This window comes from Bison bison, unplaced genomic scaffold (genome assembly GCF_000754665.1).
Source record: "Bison bison bison isolate TAMUID 2011002044 unplaced genomic scaffold, Bison_UMD1.0 scf7180017864145, whole genome shotgun sequence".
NCBI classification, from domain to species: domain Eukaryota; kingdom Metazoa; phylum Chordata; class Mammalia; order Artiodactyla; family Bovidae; genus Bison; species Bison bison.
The window spans coordinates 10,329,717-10,357,009 of record NW_011494717.1 but is presented as its reverse complement, the minus strand read 5'-3'; the positions used below and the strand labels follow the sequence as shown (position 1 = coordinate 10,357,009).

Genomic DNA, 27,293 nt, shown 5'->3' with positions numbered 1-27,293 from the left:
CTTTGTGGGCAGACAGTTCACTTTTTGATTTTTCTGTATCTTTTAGTAACCACCATGGGGCTCAGTCCTTCCCAGGTGCTCAGTGAATTCTTGCTTATTGATTGATAGAAAGTTTGATCTTAAATAAAACTTTGAAACAAAATACCCTAATGATGACCATTTTTTTTTGCATACATATTATAAACTAGGTGGGTTATTGGTCTCATTGAATCTTTGTGACAGCCAAGAGAAGTAGGTACTATTATTACCTCCATTTATAGATGAGGAAACTCAGGTTCAGAGATACCAAGTGACTTGCCCAAGGTCACAGAGCCAGCAATGGCTGGACATAGATAATCTAACTGGAGGTCTCATTATCCTGGTTGCTCTGCTGTGGCATTCATCTCTCTCTTTAGGTGAACTCATCCTTTTCCACACCATGCCACATGACACAGTGCAGATAAGGAAGGCTCACAGAACGGTGCTCCATTCTTGCTTACTTAAGCTGACCAATGGCTTGCTGTCCTTTCCCCTAACACGGGACCTCTGAGATCCTAACAGGAAGCTGCACGTGTTGGCCACTTCCCCCGCCACTCTTTGTTCTCATGGAGGCACCAAGTAGCAGTGAAATAGAAAAGGCAGTTTAAGAGAAGTGAAGCAAGAAAGGGGAAGGGGGCTCGAACGTCAACAGACTAAAGAACCCATTCCTGGTTAATGAAGCCTGAGCCCTATAATGATATTCCTAAAATCATAATGATCATAATAATAATAATGGCAATACCAGAAACTAGATGTTGATATTACAGCCCCAGGCAGCCCAATTTTTCACAGAAAAATAAGTTCTTCCTGCTTATGACGCTGAGGAACTGACATTGCTTCCTGTGGCTCAGAGACTCAAACCTAGCGAGCGTGGGGCCCTTCTTACCGTGTCTGAAAGGAATGCTGCCTGTAAACAGAGTGAGTCAAGCCGGTTCTGTCTCCCTGGTGATGTGACTGCAGCAACCCTTCTACAAAGCAAAGACCCAGCACACTCCGTGCAGAAAATCAATGAACTCCATCAGGCATTTCAACTTTAATTATCTGGATTGTTGTCAACCTCAGAAATCCAAGTGAAAACAAACAACTGCCTCGGTGTTTTAGGGGCTCTACCACCTAACTCCCTAGTGTCAAATACAGCCTTTTCAGAGTCCAGGACTAGAGGAGAGAAAGGAAGGGTGGCCCTCTGTGGGGTGTTCCTCTGCTCTGTGTTCCAGGGGTGCCGAGAGTCCCCCACGCATTCGACTCTGGCCTCCCCTGGGTAGGGAGGTCAGCTGAAGTCAGCAGGATGCATCCTGGGCCCCGGCCACCTGCCTGTCGTCCAGACACCCTCAAGTGCTTCCTCCCACTGCCCTGAGAGGTGTTAACAGTGCTGCAGGCAGAGCGAAGGCTCTGATTCAGCCTGGTTCATCCAGGTTTCTCTGGGCATTTGCTCTGATGACCCTGAGCTGTTCAGGAAGCGGTTTAAGCCTCTGGGTCCTCATGCTAATGCCCATCTCAAAGTGGGTGAGGATTTCAGGAGTTAATCCAGGTGAGGGGCAGCTCGGGGCTGGGTAGCAGAAGGATTCTGTCCACAGCCACTAGTGCTGCTCAGACACCACCCTTCTCTCCTCCCCGATCTCTCAGCCTTGCCCTCCTCTGCCTCCAGTACCCCCGTCTACTCACCGAGCCCTGGCCCCTTCTGTGGCTACATTCAGCCCTGCTGTCTCCTCTCGGGTGCCGGTGGAGAAGCCGAGGATGTTGGGGTTGAACTTCTTCAGAATGTCTTTGAAGGGGGAGATGGAAGAGTGCACAGGTGAGAGGGAGATGGATATACAATGTTGGGGCACAGGTGTGGACCGGATGCTCCTGGTCTTTTCAGGGTGGGCTGACTCCCCCTCCTTATAGATAACCTTCTCTTCCCTTGCTCAGGGGAGGGCCCTGGCCATCGCGAGGGGTTGTTATGGCCACAGTGATGGTGCTTCTCTGTGTTGCTACTTACTGGGAAGTGTGGTGTGGGTCCCTAAGTCGCCATCCCCTCCAATGCTGGGGAAGAGAAAGCACATTTGTTAAAATCATCGGTCATCATGTTTCTGAGTCAGAACCAGAGAGGCTGCCCCAGGGCAGGATTCCCATCCCCCTTAGGACTAGCATGAGCATCAGGGCATCCCCTTGCATCCCAGCGTTGGGCCATGGGTACCTGGCCTCATCTCTGACGAGTGATGGAGAAACATACCACCCATGCCTGTATGGGGAGCATCATCAGCAGAGATGAGAGAACACCCTCACCTCCAGGAGAGTCCTCTCCAGGATGTGGGGAGGTCACTGGAGTTGCTGGGTCGGGCTCCTACTGCTGTCTGAAAAAGGCAAAGAGAAGGCTGTAGAGCTGGGCTGGGTCCGGGGCAGGCTGGGGGCACTGGGGAGAGCCCCTCTGGCCCTGGTGTAGCAGCTGGGACCTGGATTTACCTTTTCTGAAAATGGTACCAGTTTTTCTCCAGGCTGCTTAATCTCTGAGTTGTCCTGACTCCCCAACCTTCCACACACCACCAGTAACCAAGTCATGGAAGAAGTAAGATTCTTCCTCCCCAACTTCTCTGGCTTCCAACCCTTTGTGTTCCCTCTGCCATACTCCCTGGTGAGACTCTCATCTCCTCGCCATGGACAGCTCTGGATCCATTTGGCCCCAGCCCCCAGCGTCTCTTCCCTTCTCACTCAGTTTCCCACCTGCTCCTCCAAGCACACCTGCTTCTTTACGCTTCCCCTGACTCTGACCCTTCACCAACATTCTGAGCTCACCACGACCTGGTTCCCTCTTTCCTTTCTTGTTCACCCCCCTTTCCTGTCCACACACACCTTCAGGTCTAAACAAGTTGATCTGAAGCATGAGAGCTTTGGGGCAGCCTATTAACAGCCACTCCATCCCTTTCCAGAATACTAAACTTCCTCCTTTCTAGCCCTTACGTCTCCAGTTCATTCCCTAAGACCTTCGTCAGCTTCTACCTCCTCCATCAAGCTTTACCTAAAGGCCCTATTATTAAAAAAGAGAAATTCCTCTTTGAAACTTACTAAAGTAAGTGAACCAGGGAAATAATACAAGGATTTTTTGGTTAATAATTTACCCCTACTTTAATAACCTTGCCTCCTGCTGCAGGTTCCACATCCCTCCTCACCCCTTACCCACATATACACACCACCAGAGCCGATGAATGGTTAAGAGCCTGATGTGTATCCTTCCACAGCTTTCCCCATGTTTGTATGAAAATTAAGACGCACTCACACACATACAGGGAAGTTGTTTTTCTATAGACATGAATACCTGATTTCAAGAGTCCTATTTGTCACCTATCTGGATAGGTATCTCCTTCAGTGTAAGTTTTTTATTTCCCCAGCTGGACAAGTTTTAAGAGGGTTAAGACCACATCTCATACTTCTTTTCCCTCTGAAAAGCTAGCAGACTGTCTCACACATAGCAATAGCGAAATCTTGGGTTGGCCAATATAATTCCTTTAGTGAAACTATACTATGTGCAGGAATTGGGTCCCTTCTGCCCCCAAGAACACACTTTTGAATGGGGTGGAGGGGAGCTGGGTGGTTTGTGGGTAGACCCACCACCCGAGGAGAGAGTGAGGGAGATGAGTTCCCTAGTGATGCCAGGCAGACTTAGATAAGTACCTTAGCACATACAGATGGAATGCCTGGGAACAGTGGGGAAGAAGGGATGGGATGGCTTCAATCTGGGGCTGGAGGGAAGCCTCATGGGAGGAGGTGGTGTTTGAGCAGGGGTGTGGAAGGGTGGAGGGCAGGGCTTCTAGATTGCCTGCTAATGTCTCGTGGCTGCCTGGCTGTGCTTCAGTGCCGGACACAGGTAGGTTCTCGACAGTGTCAGCTAGATGCTGAACGCAGAGCCAGTGTGGAAGAAGAGTTGATTCCTGGCTCAACTCCGTACTCACCGTCAGCGAGTCACCCAGGGCAGCCACCACTTTAATATCTGCTGGTCGGAGCTCATGGACTAAGGAGACAGGCAAAGAGATGGATGGTTGGTGGAGGTCTTCCTTTTAAACAGTTAACCTGACTAGAAGCCTGAGATTCCATTTTCATCCCATCCATCCCCATTACACTTATTTCCAGCCTAAGGCTTTAGAAAATTTGTCTCTTCCATGCATCCAGAGCCACCAAGGCACTGAAGGTAATGGGCTTGATGGCTCTTAGCCATCCGGAGAGGAGCCCAATTCATTCTTGAGGGGTCCAAGAAAGTTCCAGCTGTGGGGATCATGAGCACAGGCAGAGAGGACCCCCATCCCTGACTCTACCTACCTCACTAGGCAGGGAGGCCTGAGGAGTTGCCATTAGGAATAAGTTGAGATGAGAAGTGTGGTTTGAGGAGTACCTGGGAGCCCAGCAGTGCTGCAGGCCAGCTTGTCATGGGCTGCCCAGGATCAAGGTCTATAGTGCACAGAAATCAGCAAGGCCTGCCCAAGGCTCTAAGATGTGCTTGTAGGTTCTCCCAGCAACCTGACACTTAGCCCTTGACTGAAGGGGGTGATGACGTTTATACTCACCTGACGTGGGGACACTGTTGGAAGGATTCTGCTCCATACACAAGAAGTCACTCCCCCAGTTCTAAATCAACAAAAGCAAACACACAACAGCAGACACTCATGGTGCAGGAAGGTTAGCCCAAGAAGGGTTAGCTACAGAATTCTTCCCCCGCACACAGTTGTTCCCTGAACGTGGTGCCTTGATGAAAACCGGCATAGGCAGCTGAGGGACACTGGCATCCAGGATATAGGTCATTGATTCTTTCATGTTAAATCCAGGGAAGATCCCCTGGAGAAGCAAATGACAAACCCCTCCAGTATTCTTGCCTGAATAATCCTACGAACAGAGGAGCCTGGTGAGCTACAGTCCATGGGGTCACAAAGAGTCGAACGCTACTGAGCAACTAACACATTCACTTTCACTAATCTAGAATCTATCCTAAGATTCTCTATAGACACCAACATAAACACAAATGCCTCCTCAACCTTCGTCCAGTCTCCACCAAGAATTCCTTAGCTAAAACTATGTCACTGTAGAGGATCATGTGAGGCAAAGAGCTGTGGCTTGTGGATGGAGTGAGAGGGGAATCGAAGAGGAAAAGGGTGTCTGCCACCTCCCCATGCACAAAACAGTGCTTGGGTCTCGTCCCCAGAAACTCTGACTTTGTCTGGGGCAGCACCTGGATTCGATGCCTTTTAGTTGCTCTCCAGGTGATCATTGCATAGAGATTGCAAACTACTGTCTTAGGTCTCCTCACCATAGGGCAACCACAGGGCTCCACATGGGTTTAGGTGGTGTTGCTTAACGTGAAACTAATGGACACTAATTACCATGCTAGGACCAAAATAATAATTACAATATTTTTAGGAAAGCAATGTGAAATTTTTACAAATGCAAAGTTTCTAGTTTCTGTATATCATTTCCGAATGTGTGTATGTCTTTTTTGTGTATTTAATAGCCAACCAGTTCCTTGCATGTGTATAAACTAAAGTCTATAACTTGGATTTTTTGTTTTTTTTAGTCGCTGAATCATGTCCAATTCTTTTGCAATCCCATGGACTGTAACCCACCAGGCTCTTCTGTCCATAGGATCTCCAAGGCAAAAATACTGGAGTGAGTTGCCATTTCTTTCTCCCGGGGTTCTTCCCTACCCAGGGATCAAACCCATATCTTCTGTATTGGCAGGCAGATTCTTTACCACTAAGCCACCAAGGAAGCCCATAACCTGTATACTTTTAGTCACAGTTTCTTGACTCTGGAATACAGAGCACACTTTCCAAGGGCTGGAGGAGGGGATGAGGTAGGAAGCAGAGGGCATAGCATCTGGGAGAGAAACAGACATCCTTCCCTAGTGTCCCAGACACCTGCACATCCCCAGAGGGGCTTGAGGCACAAGCCCGGTGCTGAGTACATAGTAGGGCTCCACACACATAGGTGTTTTCTGGTTGGCTGATTCTCTAGGTGTGTGGTTGCCAAACCTTTGGAACTTTGTCTCTTTCATCTGATCAGAGGCTGATATGGACACACCTTGTTAAAACACTCCTTTCACAAGGGAGCAACAGGGCAACTTCCTTTACGTATTATTTGCTTAATCTGATGTAAATGAGTATTCCAAGGAACTGCTCAATTAGTCATTTTGATGGAGTCCTCATTCTGTGTGGAGGTTCTATTGAAATCAAGAACATGTTTGTGTGTAGATGACAAATATCCAGAGAAGATGCAATTTAAAATAATTCTACAGCCGTGAGTGCTTTAGAAACATCTCAGAGAAATGATGAGCCAGAGACAAGCCCATCCCCTGCAGGTGAACAGACGCAGGTCGGAACTGGAGCATGTTCGTCTGTCCCAAGGGAAGAACTGCTTAGGGTGCAGAGGCTGCACCCTATGCCAGAGCACCCAGATCACCTGCAGGTCTTGGGAAATGCAGGTCCTGAGTCAGCAGGACTGGAGTGCCACCCAGGACTCTGTATTTCTAACAAGTTCTCAAGTAATGTTGATGTGGCCCGTCTGTGGCTAATTTAAATAGCAAAGTATTTTTAAAAAATCACTTTCTATGCCTGAGTTTTTCACTCTTCCAGCAACAGAAGCAAAGGCATGTGAGACTAAGATCAAAGACAATGGGCCAGAACCACTTTGTTCATCAGTGTATATCTGGCACTTAGCACAGCACCTGCACCATTTAGGCATCCAATAAATACACACATATTAGATAAATAAATACAAGCCTAACTGACAAGATGCAGCTGACATTTCAGTTCTAATGGATTTTGGTCCATGATTGGCCTGAAATAAGCCTCTGTTGGGCTAATGTGAGCCTGAGAGAATTCGGTGACGCTGAACCATGGCATTACCCCAGCCATGAAGCTGATGTGGCCTGTATCTCAGAGCTGAGCATCCGACAGTTCTTCAATATTTTAATGTAAGTTAGTCTCAGTGCTTCAGCTGGCTTATAAAAGGTCTTTCCTCAATCACTTCTGCTACTCCCCCATCCATTTTCCACACTAGTCAGGGAGCTCTTTTAAAAAGGTGAACCAGATGATACCGCTTTCTCCTAGAACCTCCAAGAGCTTCCCACAGCTCTCCACCAAAGTTCAACCTTCTTTCTCAGGGGTTCAGATTCTGTACGATTATGCCCTTGACGACCCCGCTTATCTCATGACCCCAACTCTCCACTTCATTCGCAAGCCCATAGCCATGCTGACTTCTTTCTCCCCTCAAATACACCCAACTCAGCCCCAGTTCTGAGCCTCTGCAATCGCTGGTCTTGGTCACAGCTCACCAGAATGTGCTTTCCTTGTCCCATCGCACTTTCTCAAGACTGTCCTTACTCTCTGACATGACTATGCTTCGCTGTCTATCGGGTGCCTCCTTCAGTAGGCTGTAGAGTCCGTAAAAGGGATGGGCTCCATCTGTCTGTTCTACGGCTCTATCTTCCTGAAACAGTGCCCGACACACAGGAGGTGCCCAGTCTGGAATCTCTTAACTCCTGAGGACAGAACAATGTCTGACACTCCTCTGAATCCCTGCTGGCCCCCAGCACAAGACTGGGCAAACCACAGGTGCTCAGCTGACACTGGCGATTGATTCCCTGTCCAGGTGGCCGACAGATGTGGCCTGGACCAAGCCTGTCCCACAAGGCCTGGTGTGGTTCAGGATCTTCCAGGCCATCTTTGCAGCAACTGTCCCTAAAGCCATGGGCCTTAAATCCTCAGAACTAGAATGATTGACCTGAACCAGACAAGCCCTGGAGACCCACCTGCATATACATCAGCTTCCTGGGGGCCCAGCCCCTGGAACTGAGGCTCTTCCTACTCAGCTCCCACCTTACAGGAAATCGATGTGCATTATACTCGCTGCCTCCCCCTCATCCCTTCTTGAAAGGCTGAGCTGCCTGATCAGAAATGATGTCTGTGCAAAGGTCAAAGAAGACTGATCCACAGACACTTCCTCTATCAGTTGCTGACGTCAGGAAAACACTTGAGAACAAGTTAGGACAATCCTGGGACTCTGTGGTTCAGGAGCCTTTGTTTCACATTCCAATATCCAGTAGGTAAGAAGGGTACGTTTCTGCTTAAGCTACTTCTCTGAAATCCGCACCACTCCCCGAGTCGCTGGGGGCGGGGGGTGGAAACGGTTTGTCTCTGAGACAGGCAGATATGTGTCAGGAGTTATTACCTCAATGGCGGGCGTGGTCGGGTATGTGTAGTTACTGTTCCGGGGGGTTCGCAAGAAGGGCTCAATCTAAGAGAGGAAAAGAAACCACAGGGAGAAGTTACCTGACAGCCTGGAAGACTGCTTAGGAAATATTAATACCAACAGTCCTGTCCTCTAGGTTCATTTAACATGATTCTTCTGCATTTGAATAGAAAGAATCATACAGACAGAATTTCATTCATTCCCTAGAGGGTTTTACATAACAGCTTTGACAAGGGGTGCACAATAAAAGGACTAAAAAGGGTTCCATCCACGTTCTTTTCAGGGTTCTGTGCTTTTCTTTTCACCCTGACAATGGAACATCTCCCTAATCATCAGAATGACCTTCTCTCCTTTGTCATTGCTCTGGCTAAAGATTGATATTATAGGGATCTTTTCTTCTCCAAAATATGTTATGATCATCAGTGTATTTTTAACATCTGTTGCTACGATTTTGCCTCCTTTGAGTTATGTCCCTTACCCATTTCGGGTTGGCTTCACAAACGCTGGTTGCATTTTTTTTCTCATGAAACAGCCTCTTCATTCCCTGCCCACCTATCTATTTCACCACTGGTTTCATACATGCCCAGTCAAGAATCCAAGTGTATTCCATTGTGGGTGATAAGTTAGTCAAAGAAGGAAGAATGAAGTAGACAGAGGGGTAGCAGGGGAAAGCAGGTAATGAAAAATGTGGAAATGATAGTGAAGCAAGAAAAAGTTTGTAAGACAGAGATCAGCCCAGACAGCCCAGGGCTGTCAACACCTTCACAAGTCGTGTTCAGTGGAGTAGAAGGGCCACAGTCTGAAAATCTGGGAATAATATGGGAGTAAGTAGGAAGAACCAGAATGTTGGAGGAGATGTCATTGGATATCTGTTCCAGGGGTTGAAAGCCTATTGCCCATCTGCTTTATTTTGGCCTGAAAGGTGTTTAAAAAGGAGAAGGAGAGAAGATGACAACCCTGAATGCTGCCACAAGAAGCGTGTACCCTTCAGTTCTGCCCTGCCACTGTCTCTTGTCCATCCCACCCACACAGTCATGTTCTAGCCTGGCACTGCATCTGAGTTTTCAACCCTGAGTGATCCCGCTTTACAGGTGAGGGGCAACTGAGGTGCAGAGGGGAGCAGGGGCCTGCCCCAAGTGCACTGAGGGCAGAGCTGGGCCTGATCCATCAGGCCTCCTGACCAGCAATGCCCTCATTCCACGGCTCACACCGGGGTCAGGCCTGCAAAAGACCTGCTGGCCAGACAGAGGGATGAGGAGGTGGTCTTAGCGGTTAGCTTGGAGGAAGAAATCTACCTCAGCACAGACCTTGCCCCCTGGGGCATGCCACGCCTCTCCTTTGGTCTGAGTCCAGGCCCCTGAAACACGGGCCAGAGGAGCACTCAGGGTCAAGGGCAGGAAGTATGCCCTGGACCATCTGTGACAGTGCAAGGTGAGAGAGACCTTACAGAGGCATGTCACCACGGTTAACCAGACTTGTCTCTGGCCAAGGCTACTCAGTGTCCCCTGTCCCCTGAGATTCCCTAGCAGCTGAGGGCACGTAGCATCCTATAAACAGCTGACTCACCTTTGTAAAACCCCATGTGTTCAGAGCTCTGTTCTAGGTGCTGGATAAAGGGAGGATCCAGAGGCATACAATTCAGTGAGGCAGAAAACATGACAAGTATTGGGTAGCGAAGCATCAAAGAACAGTGTGTCCAGCAAGTGCAGTAATTGCTGAGGAAGGACTGCAGGATCTGGGGACGTGTGGTCCTTAAAGATGAGACTCGGTGGGAGGTAGGTCACTCCTCATTATTCTCCCCCCACTTCCCAAGACCCTGATTGGGCACAGGGCCTGGGAGCCAGAGCTTTTCTCAGATTAGCTAGCATAAGAGGAACCGGAGGGCAGACTCCACCTGCCCTTCTGCATGTGCTGAAAGTCAAGCCGGGGAGTTTATTTCATCACAGGACCCAAGGGTAGAGGGAAGGGCCAGAGGGGAGAGACTGAACTAAGAGGTCAGAGGTCAGGGAGACACTGGAATGTGGAGGGAAGTGAGGCCGGAGAAGGAACAATGAGAACAGGTCCAGGACAGGGCCAGGCAAGTGGCCGAGTGCCTGGGGCCTGTTTTATTGATCGTCAGCTGCATTGTGCATGCGTGAGTCAGACTGGGTGAAAGGCCTGGAGCTCAGCAGAGGGAAAAGGGAGTCCACTTAGTCTGCTGGCTCTCCTAGGCTAGGCTGGTAATGCCAGTAAGCAGAAAGCGAAGCCCGCTGAATGCCAGCACAAGGAACTGTTCTCCTTGGTTCAGCTGGGAAAAGATGGTGCAGCCTGCCCGGGGGCAGAGCCTGGTCAGCCACTGATGTGAGTCAGCGACATGAGTCAGTGGCTACTGGAAAAGGGCATGTGCATCCTGGCAGTGTTTACAGGTGTAAACTTCCACAGTGAAGGAAAGCTGGTGTTCTTCTGTTCTGTGCTGCTCGGACCAAACCAGATGTGTATAGTCAGGCCCAGGCACCAACTTAAGTGGGGTCACATTCCAAGGACTCATACCTACTATATGAGGCAGGGTTTGGGATACTTGTCTGCCATAAATGGTTGAGGAAATTGAGAAGATCCAGGGAAGGGTGGTAGTGGTAAAGAGGAGGAGGACATAGGAGTACCCACTGACATTTCTATCCCATCCCATCATCCCATCCCAAACATGACCTACTAGGCTGATTCCACAACCTGTTAATGGATAGCCACTTGGCTGTTAGTAATGCACTGCCTTGAGAGAGTGGAGGTTTAAGCAGGGCCCATAAGCCTCTGCTTGCTTTGGGAGGATGTGGTACATGCATGCTAAGTCACTTCAGTTGTGTCCAACTGTGTGACCCTATGGACTGTAGCCCTCCAGGCTCCTCTGTCCATGGGATTCTCCTGGCAAGAATACTGGAGTGGGTTGCCATGCCCTCCTCCAGGGGATCTGCCCAACCCAGGGATTGAATCCACATCTCTTATGTCTCCTGCATTGGCAGGTGGGTTCTTTACCACTAGTGCCACATGGGAAGCCTGGGAGGATGTGGTAGAATAACTCAAGTATACGAGAGATCGCATCAGCAGGGCTCCAAAGCCCTCCCCACTGAGATTCTAAAGTTATAAAATTCTCTGTTGCTTTATGACGGAAAGAAGTAGGTAAGAATTTTAACACCCACAGTGACAAGGGCCTGAACTGGGCTGGTGGAAGTGGGAAGAGGAAGGCCTAGGAAGGATTCTATCAGGTGAGGGGCCTGACGTTTCACACCTGCAGAACTGTGACCACCACGACAATATGGACAGACAGAGGAAGTCTTCAGGATTAGGGAGTTTGGGAAGACATTGATTTTGGTCCTATTTTGACATTCTTACTCAAAAATTATTTTCTAAATGAATGTTGAGTTTGAGATGATGGGTTCAGGGCAGATTTGGGAGATCTGGAAGTCCAAAGCATTCAAAAGAGAATAGCCCTGCATATGTAATGCTAAAATAGAAATATCACTAAACAATAAAGTATAAGAGAATCCAACAAAGTTCAGTTTTTCTCATGAGGAAAGACTGAATGATGAAATATCACTTGAAATTATTTCTGTTTGTCTCACTATGTCTTTCTATTTTGTTGGTACCCTGACCAAATATTTAATCTGTCTTCTGGGTAAACTTTATAACCAAGGGAGAAAGACCTCTGAAGGGTTAGAAATATAGCTCAAGTTTGGAGAAAAAAATAAGAAATGAAGATGTAGGTTGGGAGATCCTAGGCAAGGAAATTTAACAGGAAACCCTGGAAATGGACAAATCTCAGAGTGAGGATTGTGTAGAGAAAGAGAAAAGAGGGCTGAGTTGGAGAATGTCCACATTTTTGAGGCTGGGAGAAGGGAAGAGGGGGTCATTAAAGGAGATGGGACAGGGCAGAAAGTAGAAAAGCAGAGCAGTCAAGGTGGTTTTCCATCCACGAATGCAGGGAGGAATAAATTCATGGAGGAGGTGGTTAACTCTGACAAATGCTTTTCAAGGGCAAGAAAAATAAGAGCTGAAAAAGGACTCTGCCCATCTTTGAGCCCATTTCTTCAAAGCCTGAGGAGGGGCCACAGGCAGCTGCCCTGGGTTAGGGAAGGAGTGGGCAGAGAGGTGATGAGGGGCAGCAAGGGGACCACAGTCACGGTTCACAGAGCAAGTAAGCTAAAGTTGCCCGTAAAATCACATGTCCAACCTGAAAGTCTAACAGAAATCCACAGAGCGCAGTTAAGCGCCGGACCTGGCTGGGCAGAATGCACTTGCCCTAGACTGGAGCTGGGGGAGGAGCAGGCAGGAAGTTGAGAAAGAAGCTCCCCGGTGCTCGCATCTGTCTCAGCCCCTCCTCCCCGCTGGGTCCTGCCTGTTGCCTCTATGTTTAGACTCAGCTAGGATTAAAATATGTGCTGCCTGGCCCCTGTCAGCTCACACTGAGATGCTGGTGGACTTTTATATAGCTCCATGGCACACTGCAGGGAGCAGATGGGACCTGAGGAGTGCAGGATTCCACAGTGCCTGGTGCCTTGAAGTTGGGCCGGCCAACAGATGGATCTTTTGGAATGGGCTCCGGGGTTGCCTGGCAACCGCTTCTCCCAGGCGGGGCTTCTACGGTTCCAGGAGGCTGGATTTGCTCTCCTCTGCTCACCGACAGCTCAGTCAGGCTGGTCCAGGAGGAGGAGCGGAGCCCACCTCAGGAGTGGCCTGAGATTCTGGCTGAGGCAGTAGCCTTTTGGGGCTCCTTGCCTCGTCTGCGGCCTTGAGGCCAGTGGTGACAGAGCTCTACCCGACCCAGAGCCTAGGCTTCAACCTGGTATATAGTAGATATTTGTGAGAAAGAAAGAGAGCAAAGGATGGCTCCCTGGACTAGGTTGTTATTACTTTCACTATTAAATAGAAGGAGAATTGGCAGATTGAAGAGGGTTTCCCATGGCTGATGTTCAGTACGGCCATATGGTTGTTAAAATATTGAAACATCACCCCCCCCATATGGTTTATAGCCACCACTCTGAGTCCCCAAATGCCTCTACTACCCAGGTTGCCTGGCCCTACCCCTAGAATGCGCTGGACAAGCTCAGGATCTAGCAATTTAAGCGTTTACACGTGATACAGAAGGGCCCTTAGGCCTCTGCCCCACCCCTTCAGCCTGCATCTGACCATCTGGACCAGAGGCATCTACGCTACACTGATTGTTACATCATTTCACGGTCATCTTTGCCCTGAGCCCTGGACCCAGCATCTGAGCCCTCTACTATCACCGCCTCTACTTCTGCATCCCTTCAACCCTCCCGCCTGGTGAGGCTAATGGTACCCAAGGCTGAGCCTGGGTCCGAGACTGGTGTGGGGAAGGCAGCAGACAGGCAAGGGTGCCCACTGCCTCTAGACCCCTGGCAGACACAAGGGGGAGATGTAGGTCCTCTCTCTGTTCAGTCGGGAGGCTGGGAGAAGGTGACGCAGTCAGACCCAGGTGGGAAACCCGGCCTCCCAGACTGGGTCAGGCTGTCTTTCTTTCATTGCTGTTGAGGGCTCTCTGGCCTCAACCTTATTTGGTTAAAAAGCCTTAAGACAGAGGCTTGAAGAGGGAGCTGCAGGCAAAGGGCATGTGTACCTGCCCCATTCCTAGGCCTGAAATCAGGTCTAACAACCACTTACATCTTCCTCCTTAAAATGAGCCCAGGCCAGCCTCACTCCAACTATCTCAAAGCCGGTCCTGCCTGTCCCTTCCCCAGGTGGCTCTAGGGCTTTCCTCTTTGACCAATTTCCTGCCAGATACTCCCGATCCAGATTCCACGAGACTAACTGCAACTTCTGAGCTCAGCTGGCTTCATACTAGGCCACCAACCTGCAGGTGGACCTTCCCACTGGCCCCACGTGTCTCTGCTGAAATGCTCGGTCTGGCTACCTCTGGCTTTTTAATTCCCCTCCTGAAGAATCCACATTGTTACCCTGCTCCTCTCCCTCTGCTGGGCTCAGGCCTCCTCTCCCACCTGCTTCTCCCAAAGACAGAGGTGCTTCTGCACCCTCTTCTCCCCTCTCCATTCTCCTCTACTCCCCTCCATCCTCTGAATCCATCTGCTCCCAGGCAAGGGGCAAGATGGGTGACAGAGAAGTGCTGGTGTCGGGGGTCAGGGGTTGGGGGCGGTGTAAAGGGAGATGGGCAGGGCCTGAGCTCTGGGTTTCTGGAGAGCAGCATTACCTGAGCAGGGCAGGAGAGGGGTATGTATGCTGTCAGATCCAGGGTATTTGTTTTCCTTCCCAGTGGTTCAAGCTGATGGGGGAGAAAAAGAGAGCTGTGAGTGTATTAATTTGTCTCCGCTGAAGTGAACATTCCCTGGCAGGGCATCCTGCAGTGGGGGAACGCTCAGAACTTGATTTCAGGGAGGTTGGCTTCTCCTCCTGGCTCTGCCGTCACCAGCTGTGGGATACTGGGCAAGTCTCTCAGCTTCTGTAGGATTCAGCTTCCTTGTAAACTTATAAGTCTTGCAGGGCTGTTGAGAAGCTTAAATGAGATAAACATGGCTTAAACTGCCTAGCAGAGTTGTTGGCACATAGAAAATACTGAATAAACATGAGGGTTCTGCCTTGTATTCATGTAAAGAGTCCTGCATCAGTTCAAAGCCTGTCAGAGAGGATGTGGTTGATCCAGGAATCTTAAGGACTCTGTATTTTTCATTCTACATTGATTTCTACAGAGGCGCCAGTCGCTCTCCTCCACACTTGGCTTGCAAAGGGAGGCCAAGAACAAGCTCCATTCTGGAGGGGCTGGTGCTTTGCTCTAGACTAGAACCCCAGAGAATCAGGAAACCCCACTCATCTTACCATGTTGACCCAAAGGGCCCTGGAGAGCTGGGAGTGGAATTTCTGACTTGGGTTGAGGCAGTCTGGGGCAAAGAAAGACACATCTGGGCGCCCATCCTGAAGGAGAGAAATAGACATCCTTAAGATCCTGTTGGTGCCGAGGGTGGAGAGTGGGGCTCACTGGCAGGCCTGCCCTCTGGAGTGGACTTCTCAACAACCCACATCCCTGGGGGGCGCTCCCAGCCTGCGGCTTCCTAAGGGCCTGCTCACCTCGAGAGAGGGCTCAGAGTAGTCCCACAGATCAACAACTTTGAGTGACCCCAAGCCCCCAACCTGCTTTCTGGATCTCACAATTCCCATTATTTAATTTAAAAAGTGCTATATATAATTTTAGGCGCATTTATGCAACCCATGCCATGGATGAGGGAATAAGATCCTAGTCCCTGAGGAAGTCTTAGCCAGCCAGCTGGGAACAGCTATTTCCCAACTCTTGACCAGTTGGTCCCAGTGAGCTTGATGGGGAGAATAGGGCTTCAGGCCTGGGCAAAGTCTCGGTGCTTAAAGCTTCTTCTGGTAGGCCAGGCCCTTGGGATGGAGGCCCAGGTGGACAGACCCAAGTGTCCACCCTGGCCCATTCACAGAGCCCTTCTGCTCAGAATGAAAGAGTCAGGTGGAGAGCAGAGCCAGGGAGAGAAACAACAGCCACAGTGCTGGGGATGGGGCCGAAAGTGAACAGTCTGGAGTCGGACGTGTTCAAAATTCACCTCTGTCCCTTATTTCTTGCATGCTTTTAGGAAGGATTCTTCATGTCTCTGAGCCTCTCTTACACGGGGATGATAAAGCTCACCTCAGAAGGTAATTGTGAAGATTTTACCTATGGTATGCACAGTGCCTGGCATGTAGTAGGTACTTAGTAAAATGGAGGCTGCAAAGAGCAGTCATGAGAACATCAAACATTGGGCTGCCTCTTGAATACAGTTCTGATGTTCAAGGAGGCTGCAGCCACCAGAGCAGCAGCTAGAGAGCTGCCTGGGTCCGCCCCATTTGTTCCCAGTCTGTGGAAGCACTTGGCGTTTCCACTTTAAATTTCCTCCTCCTTGTGGGAGCCCTGTCAGGGAGGGCAGGGAGCCTACCGCCAGGACAGGGAGCCGGATGTTGTAGAAGAAGGGCTGCAGAACCACAGAGAAGTCCTCCCGCGTCTCGTACCGACCGGACTCCACCAGCTCACGCATGCTGCTCTGGGGACACACCCGTGGGCATCTTCAGCACAGGCCTGGGAGCTCCAGGTACCCATTAGCGCAAGGCTGGGGGTGATGGGCAGTGACTTTGTGCCCATCTCCCTCAACAGGTGTGCTAACTCAGTTCTTCTCTTGAGAACACAAACATACTTGATGACAAATCTCTTCCCAGAGAACTGGAAATGGGTTGTGCCTCCTTTTGGTCCTGGTTATAAGTGGACTGCAAGTTCTGAAGGGCCAGCAGGAAGTCCCAAAAGGAACAGCAATCTAGGAGAGGTCTCCAGAGGGCCGCTAGGCTTGGGACCTGCAACACCCTCATTGGCTCGTGGCCTGCCTGTTGGAGTGGTGGGGGGTTGCGGGGGCAGCTGGGCATCTGGGGGACAGGGGAGGGAAAGGCAGTCCCATGGGACAACCAGGGCTATTCCCCTTGTCAGGCCAAGGGTTGGGGCTGAGCCAGCAAGACAGCTCAGCCATGAGGACTTTGTCACCTAGGTTCCTTTGTGAATCTGCCTTGGGTGCCTGAGATACCTAAGCCAGGAAGTTGCCTGGATGGTGATGTTGCCTCTCAAACTCTGAATAGCTCTTCCGTTCCCATGAGCCTCCCCAGGGGGGCTCTGGGCTGGTGCGCTGATTGAGGCGGAGGAGAGACCTTCTTGGTCTTACCTGGTAGGCTCGGGTGATGGACTCCAACTTGGCCAGCTCTTGGGAGCTCTCCCGCGGGGTCAGAACACAATTGCACAAAATGCTGCAAAAAGAGGGGAGACAGAAGGACCCAGAGCCAAAGCTGCGGTCAGGGTGGAGGTGGGGGAGTGGCTCGCAGGAGGCTCTGCTACACATGCTCAGGGGCAGGTTTCAAGCCTGACCCAGGGAGGCACAAGGGGAGGATATATGGATGGGCACCCTCTCACGTTAACAAAGTACTAAGTGTTGGACCACGGGCCCTGGGCCTTCAACAAATTACACTGAACAAATGCATTGAGGCAATGAGAAGCCCATGTTTAGTGTTTAAAAATAAGTACAAACGCATGCTTTGGCGAGCCTCTGTTGCTCAGGTCCCCAGACACCTCTGGAATTCACACTAGTGTCCTGCTGTGTTCCTTTTTGTTTTATGATGAATTATTTCACACTCATAAAATCTACTGGATGTTAAAAAAGATCTCTCTACTCAAAACAGAACCTGGTGCAGAGTAAGACTTTAAAAAGCATTTGTTAGGTGAATAAATGGATGTGTAATGCAGGAGGAACAATAAAACACACACCTGTGTCCTTCTCACTCCACTTAAGAAACAAAACACTCCCAACTGGAAGCTCTGCGTGTCGCTCCCCAGGTCACTTCTTCCCCGTGAAGGTAAGTGAGCTCTGCTTTTGTTATGGTTTCACCGTGTGTGGACACATCTGTATGTCACTCCTTCTCACAGGCTGGGCTGCACTGTCTCTCAAACACTAGCGTGTGGCCCAGCCCTGACCTCTGCCCAGCAACTTCCCCTATCATAGAGGTTCAGTGGTACCCTGAGGTCAGGGAAGTGGGAGCCCTGACTCCGAACTCCCAGAAGGAGGTGGTCCTGGCACAGACCCCTTTATAGACGCACACGGACAGATCAAGTCCCAGAGACCCGGAGGAGTTCCCACCATGTGAACCAGATCAGCAAGCACCCGCCTACCTGGCCTGATGCACAGGACACTTGTCGGGGTTCCCCAGGAACACCTGCCTCATGATACTGGGACTCATGAAGTCCACAAGGTTGACCAGCGCCCGGGGTACCTATGTGCGAGGCTCTGGGTGAGAGAGGGCCTGGGAAGCTTCTTTCACCAGCTGCCTTAGGACCCTGAGAAGTGGGACCAGGCTCCGGGGTCCCTGAGTGGGGTTCTGGGAGGTGTCAGCACAAGGTGAGCACCTAGAGCCCTGCAGTATGTGCCACCCACATGGGCAGTAGTGTGAATGGGCCTCCTAGAGTGGGCCAACATGGCAGTCTTGGGTCTAAATGCTGAGGGTTCAGCTCATAATGAATCTGCCTTCAATGTAGGAGACCTGGGTTTGATTCCTGGGTTGGGAAGATCCCCTGGAGAAGGAAATAGCAACCCACTCTAGCATTCTTGCCTGGGAAATCCCATGGACAGAGGAGCCTGGCGGGCTATAGTCCACGGGTTGCAAAAGAGTCAAATACGACTTAGCTCTGTTCAGCTATCAGTTAGCTTTCAATTTGGTGAGGTAGCCCCGTTTGCCAGGACATAAGCCCTTAATGGGCTCCCTCTAGCCTGGCCTGGACTAACTCTGCTGAGCAGGCTCAGGGTTGTGGCAAACCCAGAGAAGCATCTGGCTGTCTGAGCGCCCCTCCCAGGCAGCCAGAAAGTCTTGTCCATGCCAGGGGATAGGGAGAGAACATGTTGAGTGCAGGACCAGAAAGGGGCCTGCTGTAGACACTCCTGCCACTCAGGGTGCAGTGCCCAGCCTGTGAACCACCCAGCTGCCACCACCAGAGAACGTTCCCAGTACTGGTGAGGGGATGCTTAGTGCACACACTGCTTTGCCCTTCAAGCCTGAGACCCTTGGAACTGGTCCCAAATAGCATGAGGCTTCCTTGGGGGTACCCCCAAACTATGGAAAGGGCAGGAGCCCATGTCCTTGTCTAGCTCCTTGGGAAGGGGGTGTTTTACTCTCTTCTCCCCACCATGCTTGAGCAGTGTCAAGTTTGTGGGAGCCCGCACCCACCTCTCTATGTAGGATGTCCAAGGCATTGCGGAGATGGTCAAAAAAGTTGTCTGCAGAATAAAGATTCTGGAAGAGACAGGAGAGAGAAGAGAAGCTGGTTAGGGAGACAGGGCAGCAGGCAAAACTGGGTTCTCCCCCAGGCCCCCAGCTCCAGCCCCAAGGATTCGTTCTCCCTTGGCCTCCAACTGTGACCAGCTCATGATGTCAGAATCTGAGATGAACAGCTGGGTACTCGCTGGGACAGACAGAAGACTGCAACCTTCAGCTGAAGCTTTACTTCAGGAGTAGGACGTGTCAAGTCCCACTTCTAACTGCTTGGGGTTTACTGTTTCTTCTCTTTCTTTCAGGAATTGTAAGAGAGGGGACCAGAAGCCCTGTATATGTGCCACTTGCTGACTCACACTATATGGGACAGGGAGGTGGGGCCAGAAATTTGAGGGGCCAGGGAAAGAAGTGTGTGTGTGTACATGTGCATGTGTGTGAATTGTGTGTGCATGCGCACACACACACACAGGTATCCTTGGACAATCCTGAGGTTAATTCTAGGGACTGTTCTCAAAGAGGATCTCTAGGGCCCACAGGTCAAAGTCAAGAGCAATGAGTAGGCCTGACCCGCCCCCATTACCGAGTCCGTGCAGTAGTCACATAAATCACTGCCTCCAATCAGCACCGTGATGACCTTCCAGTCCTCATGGAAATTTACTCTCTGTACAGAGGCAGGAAAACGCTTGATGATTTCCAACAAACCAAAAAACAACACAGCTCTAGGAAATCCATTCAAACCTCTAAAACTTCCTTGCCCTTTTAAAATAACAGGATCAGAACCTCAGAGCTGACAGCACTTCAAAGATTTATTTATAGACCACAGATTCTTAGCATCAGGAAGGACTTTCAGGGTCACTGTGATCAGCGACAAACCTCTCTCTGGTTGACGTAATCTCCTCCAGGCAGCCTTCGACAGAGGCTGCCCTCTGCCACTTGAATGCCTCTAGGGACCGAGGGCTCACTGTTTTCATGGCCAACAATTCCATTTGGGGATTTTACTGGGCTAGCAAGCTAGTATTTAAAGATAATCATAAATCTGACTTACATGGTCGGATTTCATCTTCTGTATCAGAGTCTGGACTTGGCTTACAAGTTCCCTGAGGAGGAGAGGAAATCAGTCCCATTGAGGAAGAGCCCCTAAATCTTTCATCCTAAAAGGCCTGAATTGGAGGCTTCCATGGCATTCACCCCACCCCTGACCCCCCACCGTCAACATGAACTGGCAGAGACCCTGAGGCTCAGGGACAAGAAGCTACTTGCCTCTTCTGGAGAAGTTATTACAACAAATAACCCTTCACAAAACTATAGCTGTGTGTTTGTCCCAGGCCTCTATAGTCAAGGGTACTGCCAATTATATTTGTTAAGCATGGTTTCCTTTCTAGGACTCCACGTGCAAAGTGTCTTTAATGATTCCATGCAGGAAACTGTTCATCTCCTTTAAAGGACTGGTATAGACTCTGAAATTAGATCTAGGAAAGTTGTTCCATGCTTCCTCTTTTACCTTGGCTGCCAGGAAGCTGAGCATTTGATGCTCAAGCACAATAGTTAAAAGTCTCATATTGACACAGCTGCTTCTTCCCCTCCTCCCCCCACCAGTGGCTGTGATTTTTCTTAGGTATATGTTAGTTGTGTCATTTTTGGTAATGGCACAACTTAGTTAAATGCTTCTCTTAGAAAGAGGTCATAGCAACCCACTCCAGTATTCTTGCCTGAAGAACCCCATGGACAGGGAGCCTGGCAGGCTACAGTCCATAGGGTTGCAAAGAGTCAGAGGACATGACTGAAGTGACTGAGTGCACACGCATAGAAAGAGGTGGGGTAGTAAACTTACACCCTACACATACCTGGGTTTGTAATTCACGGAAAGACTAGCTCTCAGGCACCCTCAGCTCCTCACTAGTTTTGGCCCCTGTTTTAGTGTGAGATGGAGCCACAGACCAGAGGTCTCCGGGCACCTGGCGGTGGGTCCATGTGTACCACCATTTTGGCTGTTTCTATCACCAAGAAGGGTCTTCCCAGGCTGGGCCAGGAGTGAGGAGACCTAGGTGGCTGAAGCCTCTAGGAGTGGGGTGTGGGAGGAGGGGTCTCCTTGGAGGTCAGCCTGAGGGGCTGAGTGGTTGGCGCCAGATGCCTCTAGCTTCTCAACTGCATTTCCTGCAGCCCCACAATGGGCATAAGGACAGGACATGACTCACCACTCCTCTAAGCAGCTCCTCTAAGCAGCCTCTAACATGGAGACTCTGTATTGTCTATCCATTTGGTTGATACTCCCTGATCCATGAGGGGAACTGCCACTTATGAGGCACTGGAAAGAATACCATTATGCCATGGTAAGTTTTAAAAATTGGATATGGTGGGTCAGGTAGCTGGAAGATTAGAACATGCTTCCCAGGAAAGCAAGACCAAGTTCAGGCTCTAGGATCATGGTCTCTGTCCAAGATCCAGCCATCCAGCCTCCCTGCAGTCCCAGAGGCAGCCAGCGAAGAGAATGGCCAAGAGACTCTCCAATCATTGCTGTAAATAAAGGCCCCCTGTGTATACACAGGTCAGAATTACAGCCTTGAAGGGAATGATGTGCCTCCCACTCCCTACCCAACAGCTCCCTCACCCCAAAAATGCCTACTCAGCCTTAGCTCCAGGAACAGCTTGATTGAGGAATGCATTTGTCTCATTGGCATCTCCTGTGCCCACCGCATAGCCTGTGAGATTCCCATTAAACTTCCGAAGGATATCTGGAAGAGAAGGGGGTACACGGGACACAGAGAGCTTTTAGGATGGGAGGTGGAGTATGCCCCAGAAAGAAGTTGAGGCCTCAGATGGCTTGATGACAGGCTGAGCCAGGGCAGCAAGAGCCTCTCAGCTTTTCTTTTCTTTCTTTATATTTTGCAGTGCAGCCATACTCTCTGGCTCATCTATCTTCATATCCTTTGGGCTGGGTGAAGAGATCTGAGGCTCAGGGTGTTTGGTAACTTGGCCCAGGTCACCTGGCCAGCATATAGAAGGGCCAGGGTTTTAACCTAGTTTTTTCCAGCCCCTTCAATGGCCTGTCCACAGGTCTCTCCTCTCATTTCAATGGCAGTCCATAAGGAAGATGTCATTTCTCTCTTTCTTAGCTGAGAGGCACTTTCAGGAAGCCTGGGCATCAGAGGGACCCAGTGGACAGACTCAAGACACTGGTTGTTACTTACTTGGTAAGGTGGTCACATTCTCCAGGGAGCTGTCCCCTCCTGAACTGTAGAAAGTGAGCAAGTCAGTGAGAGAGACTGAATCAATGTACAGGCTTTCTAGAAAAGTGCCCCCATCTTTTAAAGACACCCACACCATCAGCATCTGTCATGTCCCAGAGCCACCTCTTTGTGTTTGAGGGATTCTGAAAAAATGTGAATTCCCCAAGAGGCTGGCTCCTCCAAATCCAGGATTTGAAGGTGAAATCTGAGGGCTTTTTTTTTCCTTCTGCAAATCAGGAGGGCGCATACTTAGCTGATTCTATACTATGCACCCAGCCATGCTCTACATTAGTTATCTCATATCTCCAAACAAGCTTGGGATGTAGATTAATTATCTCCATTTTACAGAGTAGGAAGCTGAGGCACACAGGGGTTAATCAACTTTCTATGGAAACTTAAAACCATAAAGGTAACTAAAAACCAGCTTGAACTGGAAACCTTTAGAAAATGGATAGGCTCTTCTCTGCCCAGTGGACAGGTAAATTCCACTGGAAAGTTCAGGGGATGGCCTCTCACTGCCTTTCAACACCTGATCTAATTTCATATAATCTAGTTTTATGGCCCTCAAATCTAACTTCAAGACACACTCAAAGTTTCCGTTTCTTTCATGCATTTAAACTGAACACATGTGGGAGGCAAGGGGAGAAGTATTTCTGTTTTAATGAAGTCCACTGTTCAGATGTACTATATTTACTGTTATTTTTCTTCTGTGACTCCCTCCTCCATCCCAGTATATTATTCCAGGCTAAGAGGTTTCAGAGAATACAGTGTTAGCATTCAGCCCACCAGTGTAGACTTTCGAAGGACGGGCCATGAATCAAAGTTATGGCTGGTCTTCATTCAAGAGAAGGCTTGGAGTGAAATTGACTATTTTATACTAGGGTGGGGTTAAGGGCTTAAATCAAAGGGTCAAGATCCTCAAAAGGTGGAGAGAAAAAGCAGCCAGGTAAACTCTACCCTTCTATTCTCACTCAGGTATCTCTCCCCCCACTCCCATCCAGTGTGAACTGAACTTGGCCTTTGGTTGGGCACTGCTTTTAAAGCTTCTGATCCTTTCCCAACTCTGCATGAAGCTACTACTTTAGCTGCTTCCTGAGCCTTCCTTCTTTGGACCAAAAGCACTTCATCACAACATTTTTCACTTGGCAGGAAATGACAAAGATTTATACCTCCTCCCATCACTGTCTTCTAACCCTGCCTCCCTTCCTCCTTCTAGAAACATATAAAAGCTAAAAAATTATAAACACAGAAACATATATAAATGCATACACATCAAGTACGTTCTATTGCAATTTCTTATGTAAAATTATCTTTGTTCTACAAAGTGTGGTAGCTGATTAAGACAATAGGCTACAGAAATCTCTCAGAACCCATTTCCAGGAGAAAAGAGAGAATTATACAAATAAATAAGGAGAAACAAAAATACGAAAACCCTCGTTTTGATCAGAACTATGGGAAACATGAAAGAAAACAGACCCACATGAAACAGCTAGTTTAGACAAGACCCTTCAGATGAATGGAGTTCATATTACACCATGAGCTCAAAGGATGGGCTTTGTTCCAGAGTCACTCACAGTATGCAGAGAAATGCAAAACTGACGCTTGATAACATTTATCAAAGGAGTTTCAATAATGTGAGGCTGAACTCCTAATTAATAAGACAAAGAAATGCTTTTTGTGATAAATAAATTTTATTTTGGTCCTTTGAATGAGCAATCAAGCCAACATTTCAACTGAAGGAAAGGCAGTTCTCTAAAGACCTCCAGATTTGGCACACTAGTAAGCTAGCCAGAGCTGGGGCCTTTCACTGCTGTGTGATTCTTACAGGCCAAGGGGCCTTGGAAATGTTCACAGCCCAACCTCTTCCTGAAAGGTCTGCTCATAGCTACCCACCTACCAAGAACTCTTCTCTCTAGTCTGACTCCATGAGGTCCACTCCCTCCACTTTGTTTCCTTGGAGAAAGAGGCTCAAATTGCATTCTTAGTTTACCTGGAATCATTAATTTCCTATTTCCTATCCAGAAGCTTTAATGGCTTCAGAAAATTGCTTTTTCTCAGCTTGGTCTACTACATGGACATTTCCCAGGAGATGCTACCAGGTACTCTGAACAAACAAAGTGTTCTGGGATTAAGGGAAATATTGGATTAAACAGACACAATTTAAATAGATTTCTTCATTGTCGGGCTTCTCAGAGCCTTTAATATGCTTATATGCATGTGAATTTCCCAGAGGAAGGATATAGTAGGAAAAATTTCCCCCAAAACACAAAGATCAGGGCTAGTGTTCTATGGAACACACTTTGGGAAACATTACATGTTTTATGAAGAGTCAAAGTATCTCTTAGACTCTGACCAAGAAACTCTACTTTTAACACATGTGGGTTTTGGGGCAGGTCTCTGAAACACTTAAAATAAAGGGTTTAAAGGGACAGGAGCCATTGAATATATGAGGCCTTGAAAACAGAACCAGAAGATTAAAACATCAGGCCTTACTAGACCTCACTCATAGGAAGAAACATCGATGGCTGGATTTTTTCACTGCTGTAGAGAGAAACGTTCAGCGGAAGATGGCCTGTCTGTATCTGAATCCTGGGAATCTGCGCAGTAACTGTGAAGTTACGTAGGTCACCTCGCTCCCCTGACCACACCAGGGGTAGCTCACCTGTCAACTGCTGGCTGGCTTATCTGTCTTATTATCTGTTTTCCCACACGAGGATGCGACAACACTGCCTCCTCCTTTAGCTCAGACCAAGTAAAGCTGCCCCTACCTCGTGTTTTTTCGACTATAATACCCTCCACTCTCCTGCTCTTCCCCCTCTGGTTTGTCTTTCTCCTGCAGCCCCAGTAACACTTGGGACCCAGTGGGTAAGAGGCAACCTTGATGAGGTACCATTTCACACCAGTCAGAATGGCTGCGATCCAAAAGTCTACAAATAATAAATGCTGGAGAGGATGTGGAGAAAAGGGAACCCTCTTACACTGTTGGTGGGAATACAAACTAGTACAGCCACTATGGAGAACAGTGTGGAGATTCCTTCAAAAACTGGAAATAGAACTGCCTTATGATCCAGCAATCCCACTGCTGGGCATACACACTGAGGAAACCAGAAGGGAAAGAGACACGTGTACCCCAATGTTCATCGCAGCACTGTTTATAATAGCCAGGACATGGAAGCAACTTAGATGTCCATCAGCAGATGAATGGATAAGAAAGCTATGGTACATATACACAATGGAGTATTACTCAGCCATTAAAAAGAATTCATTTGAATCAGTTCTAATGAGGTGGATGAAACTGGAGCCTATTATACAGAGTGAAGTAAGCCAGAAGGAAAAACACCAATACAGTATACTAACACATATATATGGAATTTAGAAAGATAATAACAATAACCCTGTGTACGAGACAGCAAAAGAGACACTGATGTATAGAACAGTCTTATGGACTCTGTGGGAGAGGGAGAGGGTGGGAAGATTTGGGAGAATGGCATTGAAACATGTAAAATATCATGTATGAAACGAGATGCCAGTCCAGGTTCGATGCACGATACTGGATGCTTGGGGCTAGTGCACTGGGATGACCCAGAGGGATGGTATGGGGAGGGAGGAGGGAGGAGGGTTCAGGATGGGGAACACATGTATACCTGTGATGGATTCATTTTGATATTTGGCAAAACTAATACAATTATGTAAAGTTTAAAAATAAAATAAAATTTAAAAAAAAAACAAATGAGGGAATTGAGATTAGAAAAAGAACTAGGGGAATATCAGTTATACCTATTATGGGAAAGTTGGGTGATGTATATACAGGTGTTTATCATGTTGTTTTGTATTTTTTTCTGAAGGATTGAAATATTTTACAATAAAATCAATGAGACTAAAAAAAAAAAAAAAAAGAGGCAACCTTGACTTTGTTCCTCAGAGACCCCCCTCCAGAAGGGGGCTGAAGGTGTATGGGACCTCACGCACTGGGAGGCCTGTAGCTCAGCTCTCGCTAGGTGATGTCCCCACACTACCCACACCTGCGTCCTCTCTGTGGGTGGCTCCTGGCTGAGTGAGGATGCCCCTCACCCAGGAAAAACCTCCTCTCAGGACGGTCCTCAGGGCCGGCAGAGGGCTGCCACAGCCTGCATGAGCGCACACTGCTCCCTCTCGCTTCCTTGAAAGAAACATTTCATCTGATTCTCTCTGCAGGAAAGGGAGGGCCGGCCCTGGGCTACCCCACTTTTCATCAGCGCTCTGCCCTCTCGTGGCAGAGTCCTGAGCTCGTCACCAATGACTTCGAAGGGCTCAGAAACATGAACTTTATTAGGAAAGAAAGAAACAAGAATACTCATGTGCAGCCACTTTCCTGACATGCCTTAAGCTTTCCTACTTCCTGTCTGGAATACTCTTCTCGCCTACCAAACTGCTAACATGGCAAGGTCTAACGGAGTACCACCTTCTCTGGGAAGCCCTCCTCTCCCACCTGGCAGGGTTGAGTATCCCCTTTTATATTCCTGTAGCATCAGGCACTTGCCAACTGAGCATAACGCTTAGCCTGTGCTTCCCATACCACCCTCCCTCACTACCCCATTATGCAGGCACAAGGAAGGGGCCCTGGAATGCCTATTGGTTGGGGTTTTTGACTCGGCTGATTCCACCTGAAGTGGGTACCTCATTTCAGAACTTTCTGTACAGATGTATGCATATACATAAAGGCAGAGGTGTGGCTACACAATGTGAATAAACAACATGAATAAACACAGACAGACAGTAAACAAGAAACATAGGAACAACCACATGGGCACATATACATGCAAACAGGCAGGTGAAGACTCAGAGATCTGGCGCTTTCCTGGTGCATTTCATGTCGAATTTGTTGACCCAGAAGTCTGATAAGAACCTCAGTTTGCTTCTTCTGCACAATTAAAAGAAAAGAGTTATCAAAGAAAAATATCCTCTCCACTCATCAAATTGTTCCATTTTTCCAGAAATAAGATAGGTTTTCCTTCTGAAAGCCCCCTCCAGACCTGGTCCTTGCTCCTCGGTATTTACACATGTTAC

The 27,293-nt window shown here is 48.8% G+C and overlaps 1 protein-coding gene across 1 annotated transcript in view; it reads right to left on the bottom strand.

Moving 5' to 3' along the window:
- PLB1 (phospholipase B1) overlaps positions 1 to 27,293 on the bottom strand; it is a 125,817-nt gene that overhangs the window by 18,116 nt on the left and 80,408 nt on the right. The window contains exons 31-46 of the mRNA XM_010840701.1: positions 22,209 to 22,252; positions 21,644 to 21,752; positions 20,066 to 20,117; positions 19,601 to 19,681; positions 18,976 to 19,041; positions 17,927 to 18,027; positions 16,929 to 17,010; positions 16,161 to 16,265; positions 15,049 to 15,144; positions 14,426 to 14,497; positions 8,209 to 8,274; positions 4,554 to 4,614; positions 3,945 to 4,003; positions 2,284 to 2,351; positions 1,997 to 2,040; positions 1,681 to 1,780 (exon numbers count right to left, since the gene is read on the bottom strand). Of these exons, the coding sequence (XP_010839003.1) occupies positions 1,681 to 1,780; positions 1,997 to 2,040; positions 2,284 to 2,351; positions 3,945 to 4,003; positions 4,554 to 4,614; positions 8,209 to 8,274; positions 14,426 to 14,497; positions 15,049 to 15,144; positions 16,161 to 16,265; positions 16,929 to 17,010; positions 17,927 to 18,027; positions 18,976 to 19,041; positions 19,601 to 19,681; positions 20,066 to 20,117; positions 21,644 to 21,752; positions 22,209 to 22,252 (1,206 nt within the window). The remainder of the gene's footprint in view (positions 1 to 1,680; positions 1,781 to 1,996; positions 2,041 to 2,283; positions 2,352 to 3,944; positions 4,004 to 4,553; positions 4,615 to 8,208; positions 8,275 to 14,425; positions 14,498 to 15,048; positions 15,145 to 16,160; positions 16,266 to 16,928; positions 17,011 to 17,926; positions 18,028 to 18,975; positions 19,042 to 19,600; positions 19,682 to 20,065; positions 20,118 to 21,643; positions 21,753 to 22,208; positions 22,253 to 27,293) is intronic.